This window comes from Babylonia areolata, chromosome 24 (genome assembly GCF_041734735.1).
Source record: "Babylonia areolata isolate BAREFJ2019XMU chromosome 24, ASM4173473v1, whole genome shotgun sequence".
NCBI classification, from domain to species: Eukaryota; Metazoa; Mollusca; class Gastropoda; order Neogastropoda; family Buccinidae; genus Babylonia; species Babylonia areolata.
The window spans coordinates 55116228-55133035 of NC_134899.1; the positions used below are offsets into that span (position 1 = coordinate 55116228).

Below are 16808 nucleotides of genomic sequence, written 5' to 3' on the forward strand. Positions count from 1 at the left end.
TGTTTCAACGTGCCTTTAAACAGTGTGTGTAGCAGTGTGTTTCAACGTGCCTTTAAACAGTGTGTGTAGCAGTGTGTTTCAACGTGCCTTTAAACAGTGTGTGTAGCTGTGTGTTTCAACGTGCCTTTAAACAGTGTGTGTAGCAGTGTGTTTCAACGTGCCTTTAAACAGTTTGTGTAGCAGTGTGTTTCAACGTGCCTTTAAACAGTGTGTGTAGCAGTGTGTTTCAACGTGCCTTTAAACAGTGTGTGTAGCAGTGTGTTTCAACGTGCCTTTAAACAGTGTGTGTAGCTGTGTGTTTCAACGTGCCTTCAAACAGTTTGTGTAGCAGTGTGTTTCAACGTGCCTTCAAACAGTGTGTGTAGGTGTGTGTTTCAACGTACCTTCAAACAGTGTGTGTAGGTGTGTGTTTCAACGTGCCTTTAAACAGTGTGTGTAGCTGTGTGTTTCAACGTGCCTTTAAACAGTGTGTGTAGCAGTGTGTTTCAACGTGACTTCAAACAGTGTGTGTAGCTGTGTGGTTACAACGTGACTTCAAACGGTGTGTGTAGCTGTGTGGTTACAACGTGACTTCAGACAGTGTGTGTAGTTGTGTGGTTACAACGTGACTTCAAACAGTGTGTGTAGTTGTGTGGTTACAACGTGACTTCAAACAGTGTGTGTAGCTGTGTGGTTACAACGTGACTTCAAACAGTGTGTGTAGCTGTGTGGTTACAACGTGACTTCAAACAGTGTGTGTAGCTGTGTGGTTACAACGTGACTTCAAACAGTGTGTGTAGCTGTGTGGTTACAACGTGACTTCAAACAGTGTGTGTAGCTGTGTGGTTACAACGTGACTTCTTCTTCATTGTTTGTGGACTGCAACTCCCACGTTCACTCGTTTGTATGCGAGTGGGCTTTTACATGTATGACCGTTTTTACCCCGCCATGTAGGCAGCCATACTCCGTTTTCGGGGGTCAACGTGACTTCAAACAGTGTGTGTAGCTGTGTGTTTCAGCGTGCCTTCGAACAGTGTGTGTAGCTGTGTGCTGCAGTGTACCTTTAAACAGTGTGTGTAGCTGTGTGCTGCAGTGTACCTTTAAACAGTGTGTGTAGCTGTGTGCTGCAGTGTACCTTTAAACAGTGTGTGTAGCTGTGTGTTTCAACGTACGTTCAAACAAACAGCATACAGTTGTGAAGAGGGCTTGGGAAAGGGAAGCTTATCTGTCAGTAAAATTGTATTTGGTGTCATCACTGTGCCATGACAAACTGCTTGGTCAAATTTCGCGCGGCTAACAGTGAAAAGAAGTCCGGCCCTGCCCGATCCGCTGTCAGCCACTCAGTTTCAGTTTCAGTTTCAGTAGCTCAAGGAGGCGTCTCTGCGTTCGGACAAATCCATATACGCTACACCACATCTGCTAAGCAGATGCCTGACCAGCAGCGTAACCCAACGCGCTTAGTCAGGCCTTGAGTGAAAAAAAAAGAAAAAAAGAAAGGTGAATAAATAATACATAAGCTTACATAAATAAATAAATAAATAAATAATAATTATGATATAAAAAAGGTAGTAGTAATGATAATAATAATAAAATGATAATAATAATAAATAAATAAATAAGACAACAATGATGATAAATAAGCAAATAAATGTAAAACATGAAGACACACATTCACACATACACCCACACATGCATAACAGATATGCACCAAACATGCAGTTTCACAGATATGAAAGCACAGTCAAATACATATAAACGTACATGAGCTCCAACACACACACACACACACACACACACACACACACATTACCCTGCACCTCCTCTACCCCCTCCTCCACACACTCATTTCTAGTCTATGTATCGCAGCTTCCACGGCACACACACACACACACACAAAACACACAAACACACACACACAGATGAACACTTACTTGTACAGGCACACACACACACGCCCATATCTCCCACCCACAACCCCCCCCCCCCCCCCCCCCCCCACACACACATATATATATATATATATATATATATATATATATATATACACGTTCCAATATCCTGTTGCTCCCACAGTGTAGGCATGCATACACTCACATACCTCATCCTCTACCCCACCTCCTCTCCGCACCCCCACCTCCCCCTCACACACACACACACACACACACACACATGCACAGAACTCATCTGACACTTGTGTACACTTACACTCTCGCGCATGCACAAACGCACTCAAAAACACAGACCCACACATACACACATACATACACGCACAGAGGCTGCCACTGATTGGTCGCAAGAGGGATGGGAAAAGATCTCTGATGCCAAGAACGTGGCGTCTAGTGTATGGTCAGTCTATTGTATTTGGAAAAGCCCACAGAGACTCTGTTCCCTTTTGAAGAAATTTGCGCAATGTTGGTTTGGAAATGATGCCGATATTTGTTTGATTTGCAAAGCATCGTGCTCTACCTTTCATGTTAAACTTACGGCCGCTCCCTCTCTCTGCTTTTATTTCTTTGAGGCGATCGATGGTGTGATGGCCTTGTACCTGTTCTTTTTTATATTCTTTGACTTTTCTGAGGATTTCCGATTTTCCTAGATGTAGGCCGCTCGTTGGTGTTGCGTTACCAGCAAGTCTGTCAGCTCGCTCATTTCCCTTAACTCCTGCATGTCCCGGGCAGCCACTCAAACACTTCTAAAGGCTACAAGCGCTGAATCATTCCTTTGGCCAGGGCTGTCGGCTGTTTTCTTCCTCTAACACGATAAAAAAAAACATGTATTTTATTAGTAGTAGCGTGTGCGCATGTCTTAAATCATGTATTTTTATGTGTGATATGTATATGCATACATGCATTTTTTCTAACATGAACATGTTTTCATATATATGGTTTGAAAAAGAATTGTAGAAATTAACGTTTCAAAGGGTAAAAACAGCGAACCAAAACTAAAAGCAAACCAACGAAAAGAAAGCCCATTGAAGGAAAGAGGTCTGACGCTGTGCACTGTGTCCCAACAGCCCGCATCGGTCGGCGTCAGGTGACCACACAGCAGCTCAACAGCTGGCACCGAGACACGCCCCGCCTGGCCAAAGGCAACAGCCGTCTCTTCCGGAACCTCCATGACAAAGGTAGGGTTCATTCTTTGCTGCTTTTCTTTCCTAGTCGTCGTTTTGTATTGGGCGCGCACGCGTGTGTATGTGTTTTTCTTTCTTTTCTGTTCTTAGTTATTATTGTTGCCTGCATTGACGATCTGTTTCTGTTCTGGATTGTCATTATTCTCCATGTTCTGGTATATATATATATATAGATAGATAGATAGATAGATAGATAGATAGATAGATATATGTGTGTGTGTGTGCCTGTGTGTGTGTGTGTGTGGTAAATCTTAACTTTTACAAATTAATTTTCTCTGTCTACCAATACCATGAACGCTTTGTTGGGGCTCCAGATCCTCTTTTTTTGGGGGGGTGGGGAGGGGGGATTGGGGGGGGGGGGTGAGGTGGGGGGCGTGGGATGGTGGCTGTGGCGTTGGAGATGGAGGCTTTTCCCAGTCAGTCGCCTGAACGTTTGTTTGAGTTTGAAGACGGCAGGACATCGATTTTCTGGTTCGGAACTAAAAGAAAGAGAACTGCAAATTATGGACAGAACACGTACAGTGACACTAACAACATCAACCACGTGTTTACTGCACACCAATATTTCAAAGTGGATACTGATTAATGTGAATGAACATAAATGATTACAAAAAACCGAAAAAAACAATTTTAATTGAGTCGACGGCACTTCTCAGTTTCGGTAGCGTTCGCTGATCTGCATAGATTTGGAGAAAACGGCAACAATGTGTGGTGTGCTTGAAGCGATGGCAACGTCTCCTGTGCCGCGAACTGGAGTAAATTTCCTTAATAATCGAGATGCATCAAAATGACATGATTCAAACGAATTTATCACTTGGAACCCAATAATCAGTTTATCGCGGTCACAGCTGATTGCTTCAGTCCCGCTCCACTACCTTCTTTCCACAGCTTCATCATATTTTTTAAGAACAAATTTAACGATTTTCTTTCTCTTCAGTGAGTCTCGAACGCCTTGCCTCTCTAGCTTTCTCGTGCAGCTACTGTATTTGTATATGTCTGTCTGTCGCTCCCCCCCCCCCCCCTCTCTCTCTCTCTCTCCCTCTCTCTCTCCATCACACACACTCGCTCTCAGTCTCTCGCCCATTCTTTCTGTCTGTGCCTTCTTTGAATTCATGGGGAAGGATTCAACAAGACTTGACCAAAGATGGTACATAAACACCACTGTTTTTAGTTTGACAGAGAAGACGACCATAAATTATAACAATTTAAACACCGCATTCTTGACATGCAAGACTTGACCATAGTCGATGCACAAACACCTCAGTCTTTAATTTGACCATACCAACACTGACCTGGGTTTCAACCCCGGGTGTCTTTCTGGACATGTGCCGGGCACGGTCACAATCTGCCACCCCCCGCCCCCCGACCCCACTCCACCACACCCCCCATCCCCTCCCCCCTCCCCCACATGGCATCTTACTGGGGAATACGACAGGCATTTGCCATGTTGTGACACTGAAATAATGACAGGCATTTGCCACGTTGTGACACTGAAATAATGACAGGCATTTGCCACGTTGTGACACTGAAATAATGGCAGGCATTTGCCACGTTGTGACACTGAAATAATGACAGGCATTTGCCACGTTGTGACACTGAAATAATGAAAGGCATTTGCCATGTTGTAACACTGAAATAATGACAGGCATTTGCCACGTTGTGACACTGAAATAATGACAGGCATTTGCCACGTTGTGACACTGAAATAATGACAGGCACTTTCCACGTTGTGACACTGAAATAATGACAGGCATTTGCCACATTGTGATACTGAAATAATGGCAAGCATTTGCCACGTTGTGATACTGAAATAATGACAGGCATTTACCATGTTGTGACACTGAAAAAATGACAGGCACTTTCCACGTTGTGACACTGAAATAATGACAGGCATTTGCCACATTGTGATACTGAAATAATGGCAAGCATTTGCCACGTTGTGATACTGAAATAATGACAGGCATTTGCCACGTTGTGATACTGAAATAATGACAGGCATTTGCCACGTTGTGATACTGAAATAATGACAGGCATTTGCCACCTTGTGACATTTGCCACATTGTGATACTGAAATAATTACAGGCATTTGCCACGTTGTGATACTGAAATAATGACAGGCATTTGCCATGTTGTGACACTGAAATAATGATAGGCATTTTCCATGTTGTGATACTGAAATAATGACAGGCATTTGCCATGTTGTGACGCTGAAATAATGACAGGCATTTGCCACGTTGTGATACTGAAATAATGACAGGCATTTGCCACGTTGTGATACTGAAATAATGACAGGCATTTGCCACGTTGTGATACTGAAATAATGACAGGCATTTGCCACGTTGTGATACTGAAATAATGACAGGCATTTGCCATGTTGTGACACTGAAATAATGACAGGCACTTTCCACGTTGTGACACTGAAATAATGACAGGCATTTGCCACATTGTGATACTGAAATAATTACAGGCATTTGCCACGTTGTGATACTGAAATAATGACAGGCATTTGCCATGTTGTGACACTGAAATAGGACAGGCCTTTGCCATGTTGTGACACTGAAATAATGACAGGCATTTGCCACGTTGTGACTTTTGCCATGTTGTGACACTGAAATAATGACAGGCATTTGCCATGTTGTGACACTGAAATAATGACAGGCATTTGCCATGTTGTGACACTGAAATAATGACAGGCATTTGCCACGTTGTGACTTTTGCCATGTTGTGACACTGAAATAATGACAGGCATTTGCCATGTTGTGACACTGAAATAGGACAGGCCTTTGCCACCCTGTAGCACTGAAATTGGAAAGGCCCAAGACCTTTACAAATTCCCAGTGACAGTTCTCCTCTGAGCAGCAGTCTTTGTGGGCCACTCAGTTCACAAACTAAGCCATGACGTTGGGGGAAAGCTATCAAGAACGTTGTTACAAAATAACATAAGCATATAGATTGAATGGATTATTTAATGCCACAGCGTCTTTCGGGATGGGAAATGACGCGGGACTCCAAGTGGGGGGTCGGTCTTTGTGACTGCAGGCAGCAATTGAAGGGGGAAGGGGGTGAGGGGGGCATTCAGTCCACTTGTAACAGGTTGCCACAGTCATGTGAACTTGTCACTCTGGAAAGTCCAAGAACGGATAAGGTGTGTGTGTGTGCGTGTGAAGAGTTGAAGGGGGGGGGGGGGAGGTATGACTGTTATGTAAGACTGATGAGTGGAGAGAAATGAGTGGTTGGGTGGTTTACAGTGAGGTTTTACGCAGTGTTGAGTTGGTCACTTGATTGTACCAGGTGGACAGATAGAACTGAAACAGGACCAACACTACACGACTAACTGATACCATCACAACGATTAAACCAGGTGGACAGATAGAACTGAAACAGGACCAACACTACACGACTAACTGATACCATCACAACGATTAAACCAGGTGGACAGATAGAACTGAAACAGGACCAACACTACACGACTAACTGATACCATCACGATTAAACCAGGTGGACAGATAGAACTGAAACAGGACCAACACTACACGACTAACTGATACCATCACGATTAAACCAGGTGGACAGATAGAACTGAAACAGGATTAACACTACACGACTAACTGATACCATCACAACGATTAAACCAGGTGGACAGATAGAACTGAAACAGGACCAACACTACACGATTAACTGATACCATCACGATTAAACCAGGTGGACAGATAGAACTGAAACAGGACCAACACTACACGACTAACTGATACCATCACAACGATTAAACCAGGTGGACAGATAGAACTGAAACAGGACCAACACTACACGACTAACTGATACCATCACAACGATTAAACCAGGTGGACAGATAGAACTGAAACAGGATTAACACTACACGACTAACTGATACCATCACAACGATTAAACCAGGTGGACAGATAGAACTGAAACAGGATTAACACTACACGACTAACTGATACCATCACAACGATTAAACCAGGTGGACAGATAGAACTGAAACAGGACCAACACTACACGACTAACTGATACCATCACAACGATTAAACCAGGTGGACAGATAGAACTGAAACAGGATTAACACTACACGATTAACTGATACCATCACAACGATTAAACCAGGTGGACAGGACAGAGAACTGAAACAGGACCAACACTACACGACTAACTGATACCATCACAACGATTAAACCAGGTGGACAGATAGAACTGAAACAGGACCAACACTACACGACTAACTGATACCATCACAACGATTAAACCAGGTGGACAGATAGAACTGAAACAGTATTAACACTACACGATTAACTGATACCATCACAACGATTAAACCAGGTGGACAGATAGAACTGAAACAGGACCAACACTACACGACTAACTGATACCATCACAACGATTAAACCAGGTGGACAGATAGAACTGAAACAGGATTAACACTACACGACTACCTGATACCATCACAACGATTAAACCAGGTGGACAGATAGAACTGAAACAGTATTAACACTACTCAACTGATACAATCACAGTGACAACACACGGACGTGAAGAGACACAATGCGATTTTTGACATTATGCATTCAGGATATCAAACTCAGGTCATCGGAATGACTATATCTTTGTGTGCATGGCTTTCTTGAAAGGGCCATGCTCTCTCTCTTTGTGTGCGTGTGTGTGTGTGTGTGTGTGTGTGATGAATATAGGTTTATATTTTATTCAGCGTGCTGGGGTGGAGTGGAATGAGGGTAAGACAGGAGCTCTGGCTTTATTTCTCATCCCCACTCCACTTGGGGTTGATGTGACAGGAGCTGTGGCTTTATTTCTCATCCCCACTCCACTTGGGGTTGATGTGACAGGTAGGAGCTGTGGCTTTATTTCTCATCCCCACTCCACTTGGGGTTGATGTGACAGGTAGGAGCTGTGGCTTTATTTCTCATCCCCACTCCACTTGGGGTTGATGTGACAGGAGCTGTGGCTTTATTTCTCATCCCCACTCCACTTGGGGTTGATGTGACAGGAGATGTGGCTTTATTTCTCATCCCCACTCCACTTGGGGTTGATGTGATAGGAGCTGTGGCTTTATTTCTCATCGCCACTCCACTTGGGGTTGATGTGACAGGTAGGAGCTGTGGCTTTATTTCTCATCCCCACTCCACTTGGGGTTGATGTGACAGGTAGGAGCTGTGGCTTTATTTCTCATTCCCACTCCACTTGGGGTTGATGTGACAGGTAGGAGCTGTGGCTTTATTTCTCATTCCCACTCCACTTGGGGTTGATGTGACAGGTAGGAGCTGTGGCTTTATTTCTCATTCCCACTCCACTTGGGGTTGATGTGACAGGTAGGAGCTGTGGCTTTATTTCTCATCCCCACTCCACTTGGGGTTGATGTGACAGGAGCTGTGGCTTTATTTCTCATCCCCACTCCACTTGGGGTTGATGTGATAGGAGCTGTGGCTTTATTTCTCATCCCCACTCCACTTGGGGTTGATGTGACAGGTAGGAGCTGTGGCTTTATTTCTCATCCCCACTCCACTTGGGGTTGATGTGATAGGAGCTGTGGCTTTATTTCTCATCCCCACTCCACTTGGGGTTGATGTGACAGGAGCTGTGGCTTTATTTCTCATCCCCACTCCACTTGGGGTTGATGTGATAGGAGCTGTGGCTTTATTTCTCATTCCCACTCCACTTGGGGTTGATGTGATAGGAGCTGTGGCTTTATTTCTCATTCCCACTCCACTTGGGGTTGATGTGATAGGAGCTGTGGCTTTATTTCTCATCCCCACTCCACTTGGGGTTGATGTGACAGGTAGGAGCTGTGGCTTTATTTCTCATTCCCACTCCACTTGGGGTTGATGTGACAGGTAGGAGCTGTGGCTTTATTTCTCATTCCCACTCCACTTGGGGTTGATGTGACAGGTAGGAGCTGTGGCTTTATTTCTCATCCCCACTCCACTTGGGGTTGATGTGACAGGAGCTGTGGCTTTATTTCTCATCCCCACTCCACTTGGGGTTGATGTGATAGGAGCTGTGGCTTTATTTCTCATCCCCACTCCACTTGGGGTTGATGTGACAGGTAGGAGCTGTGGCTTTATTTCTCATCCCCACTCCACTTGGGGTTGATGTGATAGGAGCTGTGGCTTTATTTCTCATCCCCACTCCACTTGGGGTTGATGTGACAGGAGCTGTGGCTTTATTTCTCATCCCCACTCCACTTGGGGTTGATGTGATAGGAGCTGTGGCTTTATTTCTCATTCCCACTCCACTTGGGGTTGATGTGATAGGAGCTGTGGCTTTATTTCTCATTCCCACTCCACTTGGGGTTGATGTGATAGGAGCTGTGGCTTTATTTCTCATCCCCACTCCACTTGGGGTTGATGTGATAGGAGCTGTGGCTTTATTTCTCATCCCCACTCCACTTGGGGTTGATGTGATAGGAGCTGTGGCTTTATTTCTCATCCCCACTCCACTTGGGGTTGATGTGACAGGTAGGAGCTGTGGCTTTATTTCTCATCGCCACTCCACTTGGGGTTGATGTGACAGGAGCTCTGGCTTTATTTCTCATTCCCACTCCACTTGGGGTTGATGTGACAGGTAGGAGCTGTGGCTTCATTTCTCATTCCCACTCCACTTGGGGTTGATGTGACAGGTAGGAGCTGTGGCTTTATTTCTCATTCCCACTCCACTTGGGGTTGATGTGACAGGAGCTCTGGCTTTATTTCTCATCCCCACTCCACTTGGGGTTGATGTGACAGGTAGGAGCTGTGGCTTTATTTCTCATCCCCACTCCACTTGGGGTTGATGTGACAGGTAGGAGCTGTGGCTTTATTTCTCATCCCCACTCCACTTGGGGTTGATGTGACAGGAGCTGTGGCTTTATTTCTCATCCCCACTCCACTTGGGGTTGATGTGATAGGAGCTGTGGCTTTATTTCTCATCCCCACTCCACTTGGGGTTGATGTGATAGGAGCTGTGGCTTTATTTCTCATCCCCACTCCACTTGGGGTTGATGTGACAGGTAGGAGCTGTGGCTTTATTTCTCATCGCCACTCCACTTGGGGTTGATGTGATAGGAGCTGTGGCTTTATTTCTCATCCCCACTCCACTTGGGGTTGATGTGATAGGAGCTGTGGCTTTATTTCTCATCCCCACTCCACTTGGGGTTGATGTGATAGGAGCTGTGGCTTTATTTCTCATCACCACTCCACTTGGGGTTGATGTGATAGGAGCTGTGGCTTTATTTCTCATCCCCACTCCACTTGGGGTTGATGTGATAGGAGCTGTGGCTTTATTTCTCATCGCCACTCCACTTGGGGTTGATGTGATAGGAGCTGTGGCTTTATTTCTCATCCCCACTCCACTTGGGGTTGATGTGACAGGAGCTGTGGCTTTATTTCTCATCGCCACTCCACTTGGGGTTGATGTGACAGGTAGGAGCTGTGGCTTTATTTCTCATCCCCACTCCACTTGGGGTTGATGTGACAGGTAGGAGCTGTGGCTTTATTTCTCATCGCCACTCCATTTGGGGTTGATGTGACAGGAGCTGTGGCTTTATTTCTCATCGCCACTCCACTTGGGGTTGATGTGACAGGAGCTGTGGCTTTATTTCTCATTCCCACTCCACTTGGGGTTGATGTGACAGGAGCTGTGGCTTTATTTCTCATCCCCACTCCACTTGGGGTTGATGTGACAGGTAGGAGCTGTGGCTTTATTTCTCATCGCCACTCCACTTGGGGTTGATGTGACAGTTAGGAGCTGTGGCTTTATTTCTCATCCCCACTCCACTTGGGGTTGATGTGACAGGTAGGAGCTGTGGCTTTATTTCTCATCGCCACTCCACTTGGGGTTGATGTGACAGGAGCTGTGGCTTTATTTCTCATCGCCACTCCACTTGGGGTTGATGTGACAGGTAGGAGCTGTGGCTTTATTTCTCATCCCCACTCCACTTGGGGTTGATGTGACAGGAGCTGTGGCTTTATTTCTCATCGCCACTCCACTTGGGGTTGATGTGACAGGTAGGAGCTGTGGCTTTATTTCTCATCCCCACTCCACTTGGGGTTGATGTGACAGGAGCTGTGGCTTTATTTCTCATCGCCACTCCACTTGGGGTTGATGTGACAGGTAGGAGCTGTGGCTTTATTTCTCATCCCCACTCCACTTGGGGTTGATGTGACAGGAGCTGTGGCTTTATTTCTCATTCCCACTCCACTTGGGGTTGATGTGACAGGTAGGAGCTGTGGCTTTATTTCTCATCCCCACTCCACTTGGGGTTGATGTGACAGGAGCTGTGGCTTTATTTCTCATTCCCACTCCACTTGGGGTTGATGTGACAGGAGCTGTGGCTTTATTTCTCATTTACACTCCACTTGGGGTTGATGTGATAGGAGCTGTGGCTTTATTTCTCATTCCCACTCCACTTGGGGTTGATGTGACAGGAGATGTGGCTTTATTTCTCATCCCCACTCCACTTGGGGTTGATGTGACAGGAGCTGTGGCTTTATTTCTCATCCCCACTCCACTTGGGGTTGATGTGATAGGAGCTGTGGCTTTATTTCTCATCGCCACTCCACTTGGGGTTGATGTGACGGGTAAGAGCTGTGGCTTTATTTCTCATCCCCACTCCACTTGGGGTTGATGTGATAGGAGCTGTGGCTTTATTTCTCATCCCGACTCCACTTGGGGTTGATGTGATAGGAGCTGTGGCTTTATTTCTCATCGCCACTCCACTTGGGGTTGATGTGACAGGAGCTGTGGCTTTATTTCTCATCCCCACTCCACTTGGGGTTGATGTGGTCTGGCTGTGGTGGCGGTTTGGTGGGGAATGCAGAATGTACATTGGGTGGTTCACTGGGTGGTTGGGGGCTGACCCTGTGTGGGGATCACGTCACTGCACCCTGTCCTACACAGCGTGATGTCTCCATTCATATTGATAGTACACAGCCTTTCACTCTACACGGCGTGATGTCTCCATTCATGTTGATAGTACACAGCCCTTCACTCTACACGGCGTGATGTCTCCATTCATGTTGATAGTACACAGCCCTTCACTCTACACAGCGTGATGTCTCCATTCATGTTGATAGTACACAGCTCTTCATTCTACACAACGTGATGTCTCCATTCATGTTGATAGTACACAGCTCTTCATTCTACACAACGTGATGTCTCCATTCATGTTGATAGTACACAGCCCTTCACTCTACACGGCATGATGTCTCCATTCATGTTGATAGTACACAGCTCTTCACTCTACACAGCGTGATGTCTCCATTCATGTTGACAGTACACAGCCCTTCACTCTACACGGCGTGATGTCTCCATTCATGTTGATAGTACACAGCTCTTCATTCTACATGGCGTGATGTCTCCATTCATGTTGATAGTACACAGCCCTTCACTCTACATGGCGTGATGTCTCCATTCATGTTGATAGTACACAGCCCTTCACTCTACACAGTGTGATGTCTCCATTCATGTTGATAGTACACAGCCTTTCACTCTACACGGCGTGATGTCTCCATTCATATTGATAGTACACAGCCCTTCACTCTACACAGTGTGATGTCTCCATTCATATTGATAGTACACAGCTCTTCATTCTACACAGTGTGATGTCTCCATTCATGTTGATAGTACACAGCCTTTCACTCTACACGGCGTGATGTCTCCATTCATATTGATAGTACATAGCCTTTCACTCTACACAGTGTGATGTCTCCATTCATATTGATAGTACACACCCCTTCACTCTACACAGTGTGATGTCTCCATTCATGTTGATAGTACACAGCCCTTCACTCTACACAGCGTGATGTCTCCATTCATGTTGACAGTACACAGCCCTTCACTCTACACGGCGTGATGTCTCCATTCATGTTGATAGTACACAGCCCTTCACTCTACACGGCGTGATGTCTCCATTCATGTTGATAGTACACAGCCTTTCACTCTACACAGTGTGATGTCTCCATTCATGTTGATAGTACACAGCTCTTCATTCTACATGGCGTGATGTCTCCATTCATGTTGATAGTACACAGCCCTTCACTCTACACAGTGTGATGTCTCCATTCATGTTGATAGTACACAGCCCTTCACTCTACACAGTGTGATGTCTCCATTCATGTTGATAGTACACAGCCCTTCACTCTACACAGTGTGATGTCTCTATTCATGTTGATAGTACACAGCCCTTCACTCTACACAGTGTGATGTCTCCATTCATGTTGACAGTACACAGCCCTTCACTCTACATGGCATGATGTCTCCATTCATGTTGATAGTACACAGCCCTTCACTCTACACAGTGTGATGTCTCTATTCATGTTGATAGTACACAGCCCTTCACTCTACACGGCGTGATGTCTCTATTCATGTTGATAGTACACAGCCCTTTACTCTACATGGCATGATGTCTCCATTCATGTTGATAGTACACAGCCCTTCACTCTACACGGCGTGATGTCTCCATTCATGTTGATAGTACACAGCCTTTCACTCTACACGGCGTGATGTCTCCATTCATATTGATAGTACACAGCCCTTCTCTCTACACAGTGTGATGTCTCCATTCATATTGATAGTACACAGCCTTTCACTCTACACGGCGTGATGTCTCCATTCATGTTGATAGTACACAGCCCTTCACTCTACACAGCGTGATGTCTCTATTCATGTTGATAGTGCACAGCCCTTCATTCTACATGGCGTGATGTCTCCATTCATGTTGATAGTACACAGCCTTTCACTCTACACAGCGTGATGTCTCCATTCATGTTGATAGTACACAGCCTTTCACTCTACACGGCGTGATGTCTCCATTCATGTTGATAGTACACAGCCTTTCACTCTACACAGTGTGATGTCTCCATTCATGTTGATAGTACACAGCCTTTCACTCTACACGGCGTGATGTCTCCATTCATGTTAATAGTACACAGCCCTTCACTCTACACAGCGTGATGTCTCTATTTATGTTGATAGTACACAGCCCTTCACTCTACACAGTGTGATGTCTCCATTCATGTTGATAGTACACAGCCCTTCTCTCTACACAGTGTGATGTCTCCATTCATGTTGATAGTACACAGCCCTTCTCTCTACACAGTGTGATGTCTCCATTCATGTTGATAGTACACAGCCCTTCACTCTACACGGCGTGATGTCTCCATTCATGTTGATAGTACACAGCCTTCACTCTACACAGTGTGATGTCTCCATTCATGATATAGTACACAGTTCACACAAGTGATGTCTCCATTCATGTTGATAGTACACAGCCTTCATACACAGCGTGATGTCTTATTCATGTTGATAGTAACAACAGCCCCTTCAATGGTACTTGGTGATGTCATAAATAAACACAGTTCACAGTGAAACAAAACAACAAATGGTGTTGGTGATGACATATAACACACAGTTCACAGTGAAACAAAACAACAACAAATGGTGTTGGTGATGACATATAACACACAGTTCACAGTGAAACAAAACAACAAATGGTGTTGGTGATGACATATAACACACAGTTCACAGTGAAACAAAACAACAACAACAAATGGTGTTGGTGATGACATATAACACACAGTTCACAGTGAAACAAAACAACAACAACAATGGTGTTGCTGATGACATATAACACACAGTTCACAGTGAAACAAAACAACAAACAAATGGTGTTGCTGATGACATATAACACACAGTTCACAGTGAAACAAAACAACAACAACAAATGGTGTTGCTGATGACATATAACACACAGTTCACAGGTGAAACAAAACAACAACAACAAATGGTGTTGCTGATGACATATAACACACAGTTCACAGGTGAAACAAAACAACAACAACAACAAATGGTGTTGGCTGATGACATAACACACAGTTCACAGTGAAACAAAACAACAACAACAAATGGTGTTGCTGATGACATATAACACACAGTTCACAGTGAAACAAAACAACAACAACAAATGGTGTTGCTGATGACATATAACACACAGTTCACAGTGAAACAAAACAACAACAAATGGTGTTGCTGATGACATAACACACAGTTCACAGTGAAACAAAACAACAACAAATGGTGTTGCTGATGACATATAACACACAGTTCACAGTGAAACAAAACAACAACAACAAATGGTGTTGGTGATGACATAACACACAGTTCACAGTGAAACAAAACAACAACAACAACAAATGGTGTTGCTGATGACATATAACACACAGTTCACAGTGAAACAAAACAACAAAAACAAATGGTGTTGCTGATGACATATAACACACAGTTCACAGTGAAACAAAACAACAAAAACAAATGGTGTTGCTGATGACATATAACACACAGTTCACGGTGAAACAGAACAACAACAAATGGTGTTGGTGAGGAGATGTAACGCAGTCCACTTGACGTTCAGGTCTGAACGTTTTGGCTATGTCAAAGGTTGGGTCATAAGGTCAACCGATAAAATACAAACAGAAATTTCCAGTGGTGGGTCTGCTGTACATCGTGTATATTTCTTCTCAAGCGGGCTTAAAAAGTTGTGCCATGGATTCCACACAATTGGACAGGTGTTTGGTTCTTCCATCACCAGGGATCGCATTAAGATCTCTCTCTCTCTCTCATCCTCTCCACTGTTCTCTTTCTCTCGACATTTCACCCTTTCTGTCTGGACGTCTTTCTTTCTAAATTTTTAATCTCCCTCTTCCTGCCTTCCTCTCTCTCTCTCTCTCTCTCTCTCTCTCCCCCATCTGTTTCTGTCTGCCCCCCGCCCCCCCACCACCACCCTCTCTCTCTCTCTTCCTCCCTCCCTCCCTCCACCCTCCTGTCTGTCTCTGTGTCTGTCTGTCTGTCTGTCTGTCTCTCTCTCTCTCTCTCTCTCTCTCTCTCTCTCCGTGACCTCAGCTGTATGCATGCGTGTTTGCACGAGTGCGAACACAGGCAACTGTATAAATGTGAATGTGTATAAATAAATGGAGAGAGTGAGAGTGAATCAGTGCACGCGTGTGAGCATAATTGTAATCGTGTGTGTATGTGTGTGTGTGCGCGCGCGCGCGTGTGTATGTGTGTGTGTGTGTGTGTGTGTGTAGATTTTCTGTTGCTCAGTCCAGACTGTCAAAACAGTAAGTCAGCCGATGTGTCCTTCACTACAACATGCCGAGAAGTGTCAGAAACATCTGTGTAGTGTTCAGCTCTGCTATGGTCATGCTGCTTCAGATATTGACAAGTTATTTCTTACAACTTGACACAGCTGACCAGTGTTGGTCAGGAAATTTGAGCAACACACCTTAAGACGTCATCAATGAAGTGGACGATGTTTGACTGTGTGGTCCACTCTTCCCATTGAGTTCCATGGTACACTCACTCAACTCATGGTTGGGGCCAGCCTTGGGGATAAAACATAAAACAAAATCAAAATAAGTGCTAACCACTTGGCCTGGTGGCTTAGTGACAGGAAGTATTGGTCCTGATGCCACGTGACTTGAGAAGTTCTGTTGGAGACGGCAGCCGCTTCAATTTTGGTCAGAATTTGACTGACCAAAGTGTGTGGTGTACATGCCATGTTGGCGAAGTACTCTTCCATGATCAGAATCATTACAGTTGTCAGTCTGCTTACTCCCTGTCTCAAGTTACGCCTGCGCGCGAAAGTAGTGATTTGTCAGGGCAGAGACTGAGCAGCAAGGCAGCTATGTCACGACGT

The 16808-nt window shown here is 45.0% G+C and overlaps 1 protein-coding gene across 8 annotated transcripts in view; it reads left to right on the forward strand.

Moving 5' to 3' along the window:
• LOC143299200 (calcium uptake protein 3, mitochondrial-like) overlaps positions 1-16808 on the forward strand; it is a 195027-nt gene that overhangs the window by 40216 nt on the left and 138003 nt on the right. For all 8 annotated transcript variants that reach the window (XM_076612374.1, XM_076612376.1, XM_076612373.1 and 5 more), the window contains exon 3: positions 2993-3103. In XM_076612374.1, the coding sequence (XP_076468489.1) occupies positions 2993-3103 (111 nt within the window). The remainder of the gene's footprint in view (positions 1-2992; positions 3104-16808) is intronic.